The sequence below is a fragment of the Heptranchias perlo genome, chromosome 3, assembly GCF_035084215.1.
Source record: "Heptranchias perlo isolate sHepPer1 chromosome 3, sHepPer1.hap1, whole genome shotgun sequence".
NCBI lineage: Eukaryota > Metazoa > Chordata > Chondrichthyes > Hexanchiformes > Hexanchidae > Heptranchias > Heptranchias perlo.
In genome coordinates this window covers 73933680-73948393 of record NC_090327.1, presented here as the reverse complement: position 1 = coordinate 73948393, position 14714 = coordinate 73933680, and the positions used below count along the sequence as shown (strand labels likewise).

The following is a 14714-nucleotide window of genomic DNA, read 5'->3' as shown; positions in this document are numbered from 1 at the left end:
GAGTCACCACTATTTCTTGTCAGAATCTTCAGATGTTAATCATTAGGTCCCTGTGATCTGTCTACCTTAAGGATGAATAACCATTTTAGTACCATTTCTCTTTTAATAATAACCTTGCATTGTTCTACATTGGCCTCCGGTGCTTCCATAATCCCAATATCCATTTGCTTTGTGAAAACCGAGGCAAAGCTCTTGCTAGTATCTCTGCAATTGCCTCTTTCATCTCTTGGCAGCCTTACTTACCGCTGCCTTCACTATCCTTTTACTACCAGTGGCCATATGGAAATTTTTTAAATAGTTTTTTGTTTTTTTGTTGTTTTTCTGCCCAACAGCAAAGCATTCCCTTAGTACTAAAGTCTTAGCCTAGGTCTAGCCTGGCCGAGAGACGTGTTTGCCAGGTGACCAAGTGTTAATTGTATCCATGTGATTTAACACTAATTGATTTAATTGTATTCAGGTGGTGCATATCAATTGGCAACTCTCTTGTATACATTTATAAGAGAGCTGATCAAGGGCGTGGTGTGGGTGTAATGTGGAGCTCTGAGAATAAAGGCTTGGAAGCAACTGAAGACTAGGCTCTGGTATTCAATCCTTCACCACCTGGCTATCCAGTTTGTAACATCAAGGTTTGGAACTAAATATTCCAGGGTACTTGACTTTTCGAAAAGACAGACAAAATGGATAAGGAGGGGTGTCGCCTAGATAAAGGATGACATAAAGACAGTAGTGAGAAGGGATCTTGGCATGGAAGATCAGGAAGTAGAATCAGTATAAGTGGAGATAAGAAATAACAAGGGGTAGAAAACACTGGTGGGAATAGTTTAGGCCCCCTAACAGTTGTTCTACTATTGGATAGAGTATTAATCAAGAAATAAGAGCAGCTTGTAACAAAGGTAATGCAATAATCGTTGGGGACTTTAATCTTCATATTGACTGTGCAAATCAAATTGGCAAAAATAGTTTGAAGGATGAGCTCATGGAATGCATTTGAGACAGTTTCCTAGAACAATACATCGTGGAACCAACTAGTGAACAGGCTATCTTAGATCTTGTCTTGTGTAATGAGACAGGGTTAATTAGTAATCTCATAATAAGGGATTCTCTAGGGAAGAGTGATCATAATGTGATAGAATTTCACATTGAGTTTGAGAGTGACATACTTAAGTCTGAAACTAGAGTCTTAAACTTAAATAAGGCCAATTACATAGGCATGAGGGGCGAGTTGGCTAAGATTGATTGGGAAATTAGATTAAAAGATATGACTGTAGATAAGCAATGGCGAACGTTTAAAGAAATATTACATAATTCAAAATGAATATACATTCCATTGAGGAATAAAAACTCCATGGGAAAAGTGATCCATCCGTGGCTAACTGAAGAAGTTAAGGATAGCATTAGGTTAAAAGAAGAGGCTTATAATTTTGCCAAGAAGAGTAGTAAGCCTGAGGATTGTGAGAATGTTAGAAACCAGCAAAGGATGACCAAAAAATTGAAAGAGGGAGAAAATAAAATGAGAGTAAACTAGCAAGAAATATAAAAACAGATTGTAAGAGCTTCTACTAGTATGTAAAAAGGAAAAAGAGTAGCGAAAGTAAACGTGAGTCCGTAGAGACTGAGACAGGATAAGATATATAATGGGGAATAAGGAAACGGCAGAGACATTGAACAAGTATTTTGTATCTGTCTTCACAGTAGAGGATGCAAAAAACATACCAGAAATACTGAGGAACAGGCCTAATGAGAGTGAGGAACTTAAAGTAATTAATATTAGTGAAGAAAAAGTACTGGAGAAATTAATGGGACTAAAAGTAACAAATCCCCTGGACCTGATGGCCTACATTCCAGGGTTCTAAAAGAGGTGGCTGCAGAGATGTTGCATGCGTTGGATGTGATCTTCCAAAATTCCCTAGATTCTAGAATGGTCTCGGTGGATTGGAAGATAGCAAATGTAACCCCACTATTCAAGAAAGAGAAAACAGGGAACAGCAGGCCAGTTAGCCTGACATCACTAGTTGGGAAAATGTTGGAATCCATTATTAAGGACATGGTAACAGGGCACTTAGAAAATCATATGATTAGGCAGAGTCAACATGCTTTTATGAAGGGGAAATCGTGTTTGACAAATTTGAGTTTTTTGAGGATGTAACTAGCAAGGTAGATAAAGGAACACCAGGGGATGTAGTATATTTGGATTTTCAAAAGGCATTTGATAAGGTGCCACACAAAAGGTTGTTACGCAAGTTGGTAGGCTGTAACTAGTGGGGTGCCTCAAGGATCAGTGCTTGGGCCTCGGCTATTTATAATCTATATTAATGACTTGGATGAAGGGACTGAGTGTAATGTATCCAAGTTTGCTGATGATACAAAGCTAGGTGGGAAAGTGAGCTGTGAGGAGGACAGAGTCTGCAAAGGGATTTTGACAGGTTAAGTGAGTGGGCAAGAAGGTGGCAAATGGAGTATAATGTGGGGAAATGTGAGGTTATTCACTTTGGTAGGAAGAATAGGAAAACAGAATATTTTTTAAATGGTGAGAAACTATTAAATGTTGATATTCAGAGATCTGGGTGTCCTTGTACATGAAGCACAAAGTTAACAAGCAGGTACAGCAAGCAATTAGGAAGGCAAGTATGTTGGCCTTTATCGCGAGGAGGTTGGAGTACAAAAGTAAGAAAATCTTCCTGCGATTGTACAGGGCTTTGGTGAGACCTCACCTGGAGTAGTGTGTACAGTTTTGGTCGTCTTGCCTAAGGAAGGATGCATCGCCTTAAAGGTGGTGCAATGAAGGTTCACTAGATTGATTTCCTGGGATGAGAGGGTTGTCCTATGAGGAGAGATTGAGTAGAATGGGCCTATACTCTCTGGAGTTTAGAAGAATGAGAAGTGATCTCATTGAAACATACAAGATTCTAAGAGGGCTTGACAGAGTGGATGCTTAGAGGCTGTTTACCCTGGCTGGAGACTCTAGAACTAGGGGACACAGCCTCAGGATAAGGGGTCAGCCATTTAAGACTCCGATGAGGAATTTCTTCACTGAGGGTTGTGAATCTTTGGAATTCTCTACCCCAAAGAGCTGTGGATGCTCAGTCGTTCAGTATATTCAAGAATGAGATTGATAGATTTTTGGACTCTAAGGGAATCAAGGGATATGGGGATCGGGCAGGAAAGTGGAGTTGAGGTCGAAGGTCAGCCATGATCTTATTGAAAGGCGGAGCAGGCTTGAGGGGCCATATGTCCTACTCCTGCTCCTATTTCTTATGTTCTTATTTTAAAGCAGATTTCAATTGACCAAATATAAACCAAATTGTTTTCTAATCATTGTGCCTAGGAAGTGATGCGGCAGTATTAATTGTGACCTGATATTCATAAATTACCCTGATAATGCACAAAACATGGAAGCTACAGAACTCCCTGGGGAACACTGACCACAGAATAATCAAGTTTAACATTATTTCCGAGTCAGAACAATCTAAGACCAGGAACCAGGTTTATAACTTGAAAAGGGCTCAATTCAATTAAATGAGGGAACAGCTGATGCATTGGGGGAGGTTGTTCAACGATACTTAAGTAGAGGAACAACTGTGAAGGTATAATGCTCGGCAAGCTTACACTAAACAAACACGACCCAAAATGGAATAAGAAACTATTTAAACGTGATATCTTAATTGACCTCTACAAATCCTGCAGGAAGAATGGTGGCGTGGTTAACTGGAATGAGTAGAAGAAAATGCAGAAATGCAGTAAAGGGTGATCAGAGGGGCAAAGAGACCTAGAAAAAGCCTGGCAGCAGAAGCTAAACATAACAGCAAAATATTATTTCAGTAATATACTAGGAAGAGGGTAGTCAGAAAAGAAGCGAAAACCATAAAAGATACAAATGGAATCAAAACTGAGGATAAGCACAAGATAGTAAATATTCTGCACGATTATTTCCGCCAAATGTTCACAGGGAAGACATAGAATCATAGGTTACAGCACGGAAGGAGGCCATTCGGCCCAATCGAGTCCACGCCGGCTCTATGCAAGAGCATTCCAGCTAATCCCACTCCCCTGCCCTTTCCCTGTTGCCCTGCAATTTTTTTTTCTTTCAAGTACTTATCCAGTTGCCTTTCGAAGGCCATGATTGAATCTGCCTCCGCCACCTCTTCGGGCAGTGCATTCCAGATCCTAACCATTCGCTATGTAAAAAAGTTTTTCCTCGTGTCACCTTTGGTTCTTTTGCCAATCACCTTAAATCTATGTCCTCTGGTCCTTGATCCTTCCGCCAATGGGAACAGTTTCTCTCTGTCTAGTCGCTTCATGATTTTGAATACCTTTGTGAAATCTCCTCACAACCATCTCTGTTCCAAGGAGAACAACCCCAGCTTTTCTAGTCTATCCACGTAACTAAGGTCCCTCATCCCTGGAATCATTCCAGTAAATCTATTCTGCACCCTCTCTAAGGCCTTCACATCTTTCCTGAAGTGTGGTGCCCAGAACTGTACCCAATACTCTAGTTGTGGCCAAACCAGTGTTTTATAAAAGGTCGTCATGACTTCCAAACTTTTGTACTCTATGCCTCTATTTATAAAGCCCAGGATTCCATATGCTTTTTTAACCACTTTCTCAACCTGCCCCTCCACCTTCGATGATTTGTGCATATATACCCCCAGATCTCTCTGCTCCTGTACCCCTTTGAGTTGTGCCCTCTAGTTTATATTGCCTTTCCTCGTTCTTCCCACCGAAATGTATCACTTCGCATTTTTCTGCATTAAATTTCATCTGCCACGTGTCCGCCCATTCCACCAGCCTGTGTATGTCCTCTTGAAGTCTATCACTATCCTCCTCACTGTTCACTACCATTCCAAGTTTTGAGTCATCTGCAAATTTTGAAATTGTGCCCTGTACACTCATGTCCAAGTCATTAATATATATCAAGAAAAGCAGTAGTCCCAACACTGACCCCTGGGGAACACCACTGTACAACTCCCTCCAGTCCGAAAAACAACCATTCACCACTACTCTCTGTTTCCTGTCCCTTAGCCAATTCTGTATCCATGTTGCTACTGCCCCCTTTAGTCCATGGGCCGCAATCTTGATGATGAAGCCTACCATGCGGCACTTTATCAAACGACTTTTGAAAATCCATATACGCCACCTCATCTACCTTCTCTGTTGCATTGCCTGAGGAAGGAGAAAATCTCCGAAAGCTTGTGAATTTAAAATAAAATTGCTGGACTATAACTTGGTGTTGTAAAATTGTTTACACAAGCCTCATTAACTAACCTGATAGAGTTTTTTAAACACAAATTGTCTTTAGGGAAAGCCAGCATGGATTTATTAATCAATCCACACTCGTCCAAGTGACTGTTAATTCTGTCCCAGATTATCATTTCTAAAAGTTTCCCCACCACTGAGGCTAAACTGACTGGCCTTTAGTTGCTGGGTTTATCCTTACACCCTTTTTTGAACAAGGGTGTAGCATTTGCAATTCTCCAGGCCTCTGGCACCACCCCCCTGTATCTACGGATGTTTGGAAGATTATGGCCAGTACCTCCACAATTTCCACCCTTACTTCCCTCAGCAACCTAGGTTGCATCCCATCCAGACCAGGTGACTTATCTACTTTAAGTACAGCTAGTCTTTCAAGTACCTCTTCTTTGTCAATTTTTAACCTTTCCAGTATCTCAACTATACCTTCCTTTACTGAGACTGTGGCAACATCTTATTCCTTGATAAAGACAGATGCAAAGTACTCATTTAGTACCTCAGCCATCCCCTCTGCCTCCATGAGTAGATCTCCTTTATGGTCCCTAATCGGCCCCACCCCTCCTCTTACAACCCGTTTACTGTTTACGTGCCTGTATTGGACTTTTGGATTCCCTTTTATGTTGGCCGCCAGTTTATTCTCGATCTCTCTCTTTGCCCCTCTTATTTCCTTCTTCATTTCCCCTCCGAACTTTCTATATCCTGCCTCATACTCATTTGTGTTATCAACCTGACATCTGTCATATGTCCCTTTTTTTCATTTCATCTTACTCACAATCTCTCTTGTCATCCAGGTAGCCCTACCCTTCTGCCTCGTGATGCTATGCCTAGACTGTACCTGAACCATCTCCTCCTTAAAGGCCGCCCACTGTTCAATTACAGTTTTGCCTGCCAATCTTTGGGCAACGTGCCCTCTCCAAACAGAGATAACCTGAGTAAAATCAATGAGTTTGATATACACAAAATGGATGTCCTAGACAGACTAACAGGGCTAAGAACTAATAAATCCTCAGGGACGTATTGTATTTATCCCACAATGCTGAAAAAACTAGAGAAGCGATTTTTTTTTTTTAAGTACTGATGAGCGTTATGAGGGAGTCATTGGACACTGGGGAGGTACCAGTCAAGTGGAAACTGGCCAACTTGGTGTGCATATTCAGAAAGGATGACAAAATAGACATAGGTGACTACAGATCAGTTCCATTCTAAGTAAAATAATGGGATTGATTATAAAGAGTAAACATGAGAATTGTCTACAATAATAACCTACTAAACAGCAATCAGCATGGATCCAGAAGGTTAAGATTCTGCCTGACCAGCCTCCTCAAGGAAGTGACAACCTATGTGATCTGTGGTAAGCTCTATGACATGTACTTTGACATCCAAAAGGCATTTGAAAAAAGTTCCACGTGAAAGGCAATTAATCAAACTCCAAACTCCAAGCTGTGGGGATTCAGGATAAACCCTGGGAATGGATAAGAAACTGGCTCAAGGGTAGAAAACAGACTACTTATTAGACAACTTGTGTCAGGGTGGGGAAGAGTACCGAGTGAGGTACCCCAGTGTTAGGACCACTATCGTTTCTTATTTACATAAATGACTTGGACTCAAACTCAGTGTAAAATGATCAAATCTGATAATACCAAATTGGGAGGGGTAGTGAACCAGAAGCAGCAGCTCAAATTATAAAATGAGTTAGACACCATAACTACGTGGGTAGAACAATGGCAAGTGAAAATTAATGCAGATAAGCAAAGTATTGCATGTAAGAAAGAAAAATGTGTGATACACATACTCCATGAATGGTGTAGATTTAGCCAAGAGACATAGGAGTCCTAGTAGACTTAATACTAAACATGTCCAACCAATGTGGAATCGCATTCGATAAATTCAATATAATGTTGAACTCCACTGCCAAAACAGTAGAATAAGTCAAAGGAAGTCATAATCAAACCATAAGTGGTCTGGTCAGACTTGGGTGCTGCATCCAGTTCTGATCAGTGAGTCACAAGGGAGATAATTGAGCACTAAAGGTAACGCAGAGAAAAAACACAAGGCAGATCCCTAGCATTAGAAGTTCAAATTATGAAAAAAAACTGAAGCAACTTGGGCTTTCAACCTGGGAAGTAGGTGCCCGTGTGATGATCTAATAGAGTTATAAAAGATGATTGAGAGTGGAAAAGATAAGTTGGAATATTAAATTATGAGTGTAGGACAAGGGAACACAAGTTCAAAGTGGTAAAAGTCAAATTTATGACTGATGTCAGGAAATTCTTCTTTACAAAGAAGTATCAATGCATGGAACGGCTCCCAGATATAATAGTGGAGGATAAATCCATGGAATCATTCAAGAAACAAGCGGATGCTACAATGGGGGAAATGTCAGGTGCTTTGGAATGGATGAATCAAATTTGTCTGTATGGCCTTCCTCATCTATAACTATCCTGTGAACTTCAGAAACATATTAAACAAAGGGAGACACACAGATAGAAAGAGGCACAGGCAGAGAAATTTTAAGAAAACAGTCACAGAATATCAAATTATATATTTGCAGAGATTGCTTAGAAAATTACAAACCAGTGCTGCCACACTTGAGGACTTCCTCCATCGGTGCTATGATGCCTATGCCTTCCATCTCCTCTCACTGCTGGCAGACACCACACATCCACCAGTGAGCCAAACCCCACATTCGGTTGATAATTCTGCCAAATCACAGGTTACTCCCTCCACAGTAATGCCAGACCAAAAGATCCCCCAATGCTGCTGAGCTCCAGCAGCCCCACTGCAGTGCTGCAAATTTCACGGCCTCCACCCCAGAGCTGCCAAAGACCTAGGACTATTTCCTAGTCCTGCCTGGACTACCCTCAGTGAAGCTAAGACCCATTCCTCCACCCAGTACTACTAAATATATGCTCCCATATTGCATATGATATGATATTACATATCACCTTGCTGTGTATTCTCAGCTTTAAAACTGGTAAGTTACAAAAATTAAATACGTAGGTAAGTTACTATATATGATAAAACAGAAAAAGTTGACAGGGTGAATGCAGATGTATGATTTTTAATGTGTTAGTAGTTGGCCTCATTTAGTGTTGCATACAGGGATTTAAGGTTACGTGTAGACTTCAGGTGATAGGGGATATTTGGACCAGGCTGCACGGATGTGGTGGTCCTTATTTTCAAGTCATATATTCTGTCATTACCTCTATACATTTCCATGATAAATTCTTATGTCTACATTTATAATGGAAACTCTATATATAAACTTGTCACATTGTTATTACACACTCCCATCAGTGGAGATACTGTAGCAGATTGTTTGAGTCTCCCAGCTGTATGTAGAGAAATATCTTACTAAAAATCTTGTGTCTGCATGCCCTGATCCAATTCTCTTCTGCTGTCTAACGCTACTTCACCTGATGACTATATTTGTTTTTTTAATGTCCATTAACATTGTTTTTCACTGCAGAATGCTGATTACACCACAGGGCAAGTCTTTGACTTGTCTGAAAAGTTGGAACAATCAGAAGCCCAGCTTGGTCGAGGCAGTTTTATGCTTGGTTTGGACACGCATGACAGAAAATCTGAGGACAAATTGGCCAAAGCTACACGAGACAGGTAAGGGTGTACTCATCTTAAAATCTCACATCTAAACCCACCAAACTATTTATATATTTTGTTTATTGTATATTTAGCTAAGAGGTAGTTCAAAACTTACTGTAATTAAAGCTGCAGTGTTCCACAGCTCAGTTTTTCTCTATTTTTAGAATTAAAATTTACTGCCTATTGGGTGAAATGAAACAATATAAATGTATACACATTATTCTGCAAATGTAGACTTTTTCAGCTTTGCCAGGGCTGTTGGAGGAAGAAGGAAGAGATAATAAAGGAGAAGGCATATCGCTAAGTGTAGTGAATATTCAAAAGGATGTCCTCTCTGGCACTGTAGCATGGGATTACTTTGTCTTTTCACCCTTTCCCAGAAAGTACCATGCCTCCACTGGGTATGGTACTAGTGGAGGCATGGTACTCCATTGGTACCTTGAGTTCATTCATTTGTGGAAACAAACTAGATTTTAACAGCTCCAATTTAATCATTTTTATTTGTACTGTTTGTTTTACAGCTGCAAGACTACTATAGAAGCAATACATGGTTTGATGTCTCAAGTTATTAAGGATAAACTGTTCAATCAGATCAATATACCTTCTGCCTAATGTACTGAGTCTGAGCAAAAGAAACTCCTTGTAGAATGTGCTTGTGATGCATGAAGAGACTTCTTACAATTTCAACTTCTTTAAACAGACAGCATCTATGGTTATTTCTCCAGGATGCTGGTGACCCATGTACATGAGTATTGATGAGAACTACTGGCTGTTTTTATTAGTTTTCATTATGTTGACTCTTAATTTTAGGCAATATTGCCAAAATGTCATAAAATGGCAGTTGTCAGACCACCTCCCTTGATTGTGGGTAAACCCACTCCTTTATTGGGGCATCAGGAGTCTAGAATAAGAAAAAATCCTCTATGGAGCTTCTAAAAATGGAAAAGTGTAAACCATATGTGCTTCAGTGTGTTATTAAAACAAGTTAATATACCAGAAGTTGTACTTTAATTACTTTGTTTTAAAATTGAATTGCACCAAATACATCTTCCAAATGTGGCGGTTTAACTAACCTGATACTTTTTTGATGAGGTAACAGAGGGGGTAGATGAGGGCAATGCAATTGATTTGTATATGGACTTCCAAAAGACATTTGATAAAGTGCCGCATGGTAGGCTTGTCATCAAGATTGTGGCCCATGGAATAAAGAGGGCAGTAGCAACATGGATATAGAATTGGCTAAGGGACAGGAAGCAGAGAGTAGTGGTGAATGTCTTTTTTGGACTGGAGGGAGGTGTACAGTGGTGGTCCCCAAGGGTCAGTGCTGAGACCGCTGCTTTTCTTGATCTATATTAATGACTTGGACTTGGGTGTACAGGGTATAATTTCAAAATTTGCAGATGACTCAAAACTTGGAATGGTAGTGAACAGTTAGGAGGATAGTGATAGACTTCAAGAGGCTGATGGAATGGGCAGACATGTGGCAGATTAAATTAATGCAGAAAAATGCAAAGTGATACATTTCGGTAGGCAGAACAAGGAGAGGCAATATAAATTAGAGGGCACAACTCTAAAAGAGATACAGGAACAAAGAGATCGGGGGTATATGTGCACAAATCTTTGAAGGTGGCAGGGCAGGTTGAGAAAGTGGTTTAAAAAAGCATACGGGATCCTGGGCTTTATTAATAGAGTACAAAAGTATGGAAGTCATGACGACCCTTTATAAAACACTGGTTCAGCCACAACTGGAGTATTGTGTCCAGTTCTGGGCACCGCACTTAGGAAAGATGTGAAGGCCTTAGAGAGGGTGCAGAAGAGATTTACTAGAATGATTCCAGAGATGAGGGACTTCAGTTACGTGGATAGACTGGCGAAGCTGGGGTTGTTCTCCTTGGAACAGAGACGGTTGCGTGGAGATTTGCTAGAGGTATTCAAAATCATGAAGGGTCTGGACAGAGTGGATACAGAGAAACTGTTCCCATTGGCAGAAGGGTCAAGGACCAAAGGCCATAGATTTAAGGTGATTAGCAAAAGAACCAAAGGTGACATGAGGGAAAACTTTTTTACACAGCAAGTGGTTAGGATCCGGAATGCACTGCCCGAACGGGGTGGTGGAGGCAGAGTCAATCATGGTCTTCAAAAGGGAACTGGATAAGTACTTGAAAGGAAAAAAATTGCTGGGCCACGGGGAAAGGGCGGGAGAGTGGGACTAGCTGGATTGCTCTTGCATAGAGCCGGTGTGGACTCAATGGGCCGAATGGCCTCCTTCCATGCTGTAACCTATGATTCTATACAGATTTTTTACAATTAACACATTGAGACATTCACATTGATTCCAAACCAAGAGGTATATTAACAATAAATGATGATTTTACTCTTTACTACTTCTGTGTTCTGCTATAAAAGCAATAACTCAACCACATAACATACATGTCTCCTTCATACATAGAATACAGTGCATGTGATTTCTTCAAAATCAAATGATTGTTTTAATTTTGGGCAGTCATTTTAGAAATGCTTGACAATGTAGATACAACCTGGGTTGATCACCTAAGATGACTCCTGGGCTGGCAGCTCCTTACTGAGCACCTCTCCTCTGCAACTCTAATTTTGGTCATTCTTTGCTACCTTCTGCCTCAATCTCCCCTCTTCCATTGCTTAAGATTCCCTGGCTCTAATAGCAGGTGAATTTTAGTTCAGCTACAAGTTTAAACTACATGTGCAGATCCTGCTTGTGTTTAACTGTTCTTTTTAACAGCCGGAACTCTGCTCAAATTTGACTTCTCAATCTCTGGATTCCTCTGCCATAGAGACTACGCTACTCTACTAACTACACTATAAGACTCAGCAGCTATGACTGCTCTGTTACTCGGTAGCTTCAAGTCTTAAAATAACTTTTTCTAGCCTACAGTCTATCCCCCAGCTGCTGCTATTACCTGCTGCGCTGACTGTACTTCAGTGCACTGCTGGTTTCTCGCCTTTATTTTGCTGCTGTGTTGGCCCTGCACAGCTATCTACTATCTCCTGAGGTGAAGCCCACTTCTCTGCTGCTTCTGGATCTTGTAGTGGCCTCCAACATCGCCACCGTTTGCTATGGAGACTGTATTCTCAATTCTGGTATATGGCCTGCTGCTACATCCTCTGTTTTTCGGCTGCTCTGCTAGGATTTTTTCACTACACTGAGCTAGCTCTGATCTATTTCTGCTGGTTCCCACCTGTTCTGTATTCTGCTCCACTGCTGCTGAATGACCTGCGCTCTCCCGCTTTCCACCTCCTTACCATTGTCGTTGACTTCGTTCATCCCTCTGCTGCTATATTAGATCTGTTGGTGTGCACCACTGATCACCAAGACCACTACTCCCCTCCACAGGACCCCTGGATCAACCAATGCTGACTCATCGTCGATTCTGCATACCCCCTCGGCTCTCCATTTTCTACAGGAATACAGTGCACCCTGATACTCTGCGCTTCTAAAAGCTCCTGGTCTCACTCGCCTGCCACACAAAGGACTCATTGAGGCACTTGTTGCTGCCTCCTCATGAACAGTAACCTCAATTGCCCTATCCTCTCTCACTGAACTTCCCACTGGTTGGAGATAATCTTGCCAATCTCATTTCCATCCCACTCACCCTTCCCACTGCTGACCCCATGGACTCCGCCAGTAAATTAACAATTACCGCCCCCTCACCGCATCTCCCTCTTGAATGTCCATTCATTTCTGAACAAGGTCCTGTCATGGGTGATTGCATTGATATCATGGCTTTGATGGAATCTTGGCTCATGGATGATGACATCTTGCCCCTTACTAAAGCCTCCCTGCCTGGCCAAACCTCTGGAGTGGTGGTGTGTTTCTCTCCTATTACAGAGGCCTTTGTGATGGAGGGCATATGGGGTTGGAAGCTCAGCTAAATCTCCCCTTATACCCTTTCTGAACTCATCTTGTCCATAAGACCCAGCTCCTGCTCTCTCGACTCTTCCCACTAAATTGCTATCCATCCAACTTCCCTTCCTGGCCCCTGTGCTAGCAGATATTGTAAACGGTTCCCTCTCCTCAGTGACTGTCATCTCCCTTTCAAATCTGCTGTCATCACCTCCGTCCTCAAAAAACTCAACCTTGCACCTCTCTATCCTTGCAAACTACCGTCCCATCTCCAGCTCCCTTTCCTCAAGTCCTTGAACGCGTTCTCACCTTCAAAATCCGTGGCCATCTTCCCCACAACTCCATGTTTGAACCTGTCCAATCAGGTTACGCCCCTGCCATAGTACTGAGTGGCCCTAATCAGAGTCACAAATAACATCCTCTGCGGCTGTGGTGCACTATTCCTACTCATCCTTCTTGACTTCTTCACAGCTTTTGACACAGTCGAGCACAACATCCTCCTCAAACACCTGTCCTCCATTGTGTACCTGGGTGGAACTGCCTTCCTCTGGTTCCATTCTTACCTATCCAGTCATAGCCAAAGAACCTCCTGAAATGGCTTTTCTTCCCACCCCACAATGTTACCTTTGGCCCCCTCCTATTTCTCATCTATATGGTGCCCCTTGTCGACATCATCCAAGGACGTGACATCAGGTTCCACGTGTATGATGACAATAGCCAACTCTACTTCACCACTACCTTTCTCATCCCCTCCACTGCCTCTGTGTTGTCAGACTGCTTGTCCGACATCCAGTCCTGCATGAGCTGCAATTTCCTCCAATTAAACATTGGGAAGACTGAACCTGTTGTCTTCAGCCAATGACACAAACTCCGTTCCCTAGCAACTGATTCCATCCCCTCTCCTGGCCACTGTCTAAAGCTGAACCAGGCACTTCACAACTGTGGCGTCTTATTTGACCCTGAGCTGAGCTTCCGACCCCATAATCCTCTCCACCACAAAGATTGCCAACTTTCACTTCCATAATAGCGCAGGTCTCAACAACAACTTGCATTATATACCGCCTTTAATGTAGTAAAACATCCCACGGTGCTCTGCCCCTGCCTCAGCTTATCTGTTGTTGAAACCCTCGTCCATGCTTTTGTTATCTCCAGTCTCAACTGTTCCAATGCTCTCCTGGCTGGCCTCCCATCTTCCACGCACCATAAACTTCAGCTCATCTGAAACTCCACTGCCTGTATCCTAACTTGCACCAAGCCTCGCTCGCCCATCCCCCCTGTACTGCAAACGTACATCAGCTCCCAGTCTACTAGTTCCTCAATTTTAAAATTCTCATCCTCATATTCGAATCCCCCCATGGCCTTGCCTCTCCCTAACTCTGTAACCTTCTCCAGCCCTACACCCTCCAAGAACTCTGCGTTCCTCCAATTCTGTCCACTTGTGCATCCCCCATTTAATGGGTTTGCATGACCATGCTGAAGTTTTGTCAGTTTACAGAAACCTGAGTCTTAAGTATTGTAATATACTCCGAGATATCAATTTATCTAACATAGAACCATGACAAATATAGATTTCACTATGCTCAAGGATTTATCTTATATTAGTCTAATGATGAACCAATGAAAATGTATTAAAAAGAATTGGATTTTTTTAATTTGAAGAAACAAGGGAATTTATTGTATACCTTTTGTTTTAAAATGTAGAAGGACCAACATTTTCACAAATATTGAGTGTAATTTGAAATCAGTGTGAAGGGGAAGGGGTAGCTAAATTGTCAACAGCTGCCACGGATTATACAAGTTTATTTTAACGGTGCATAGCGTTGGTGAAGTGTTAAAGGTCATATAGGTAATTTTAAGGAATACGTTAAGAAGTATCGCTAAAATTAAGCAATAGGAAATAGGTTCAATTAGTTTTTCACATCAATTTGCATTTATGAAATCTGGAGACACGTTCCAGATCCAGTAAATCTAGTTTTGGAATCTA

At 41.7% G+C, this 14714-nt stretch overlaps 1 protein-coding gene across 2 annotated transcripts in view; it reads left to right on the top strand.

Annotated features, from left to right (window-relative positions):
- Nucleotides 1-9849, top strand: part of cops5 (COP9 signalosome subunit 5) — a 31631-nt gene extending 21782 nt beyond the window's left edge. For both annotated transcript variants that reach the window (XM_067980301.1, XM_067980302.1), the window contains exons 7-8: nucleotides 8717-8865; nucleotides 9372-9849. In XM_067980301.1, the coding sequence (XP_067836402.1) occupies nucleotides 8717-8865; nucleotides 9372-9462 (240 nt within the window). In that variant the 3' untranslated portion in view covers nucleotides 9463-9849. The remainder of the gene's footprint in view (nucleotides 1-8716; nucleotides 8866-9371) is intronic.
- The last annotated feature ends 4865 nt before the right edge of the window (nucleotides 9850-14714 follow it).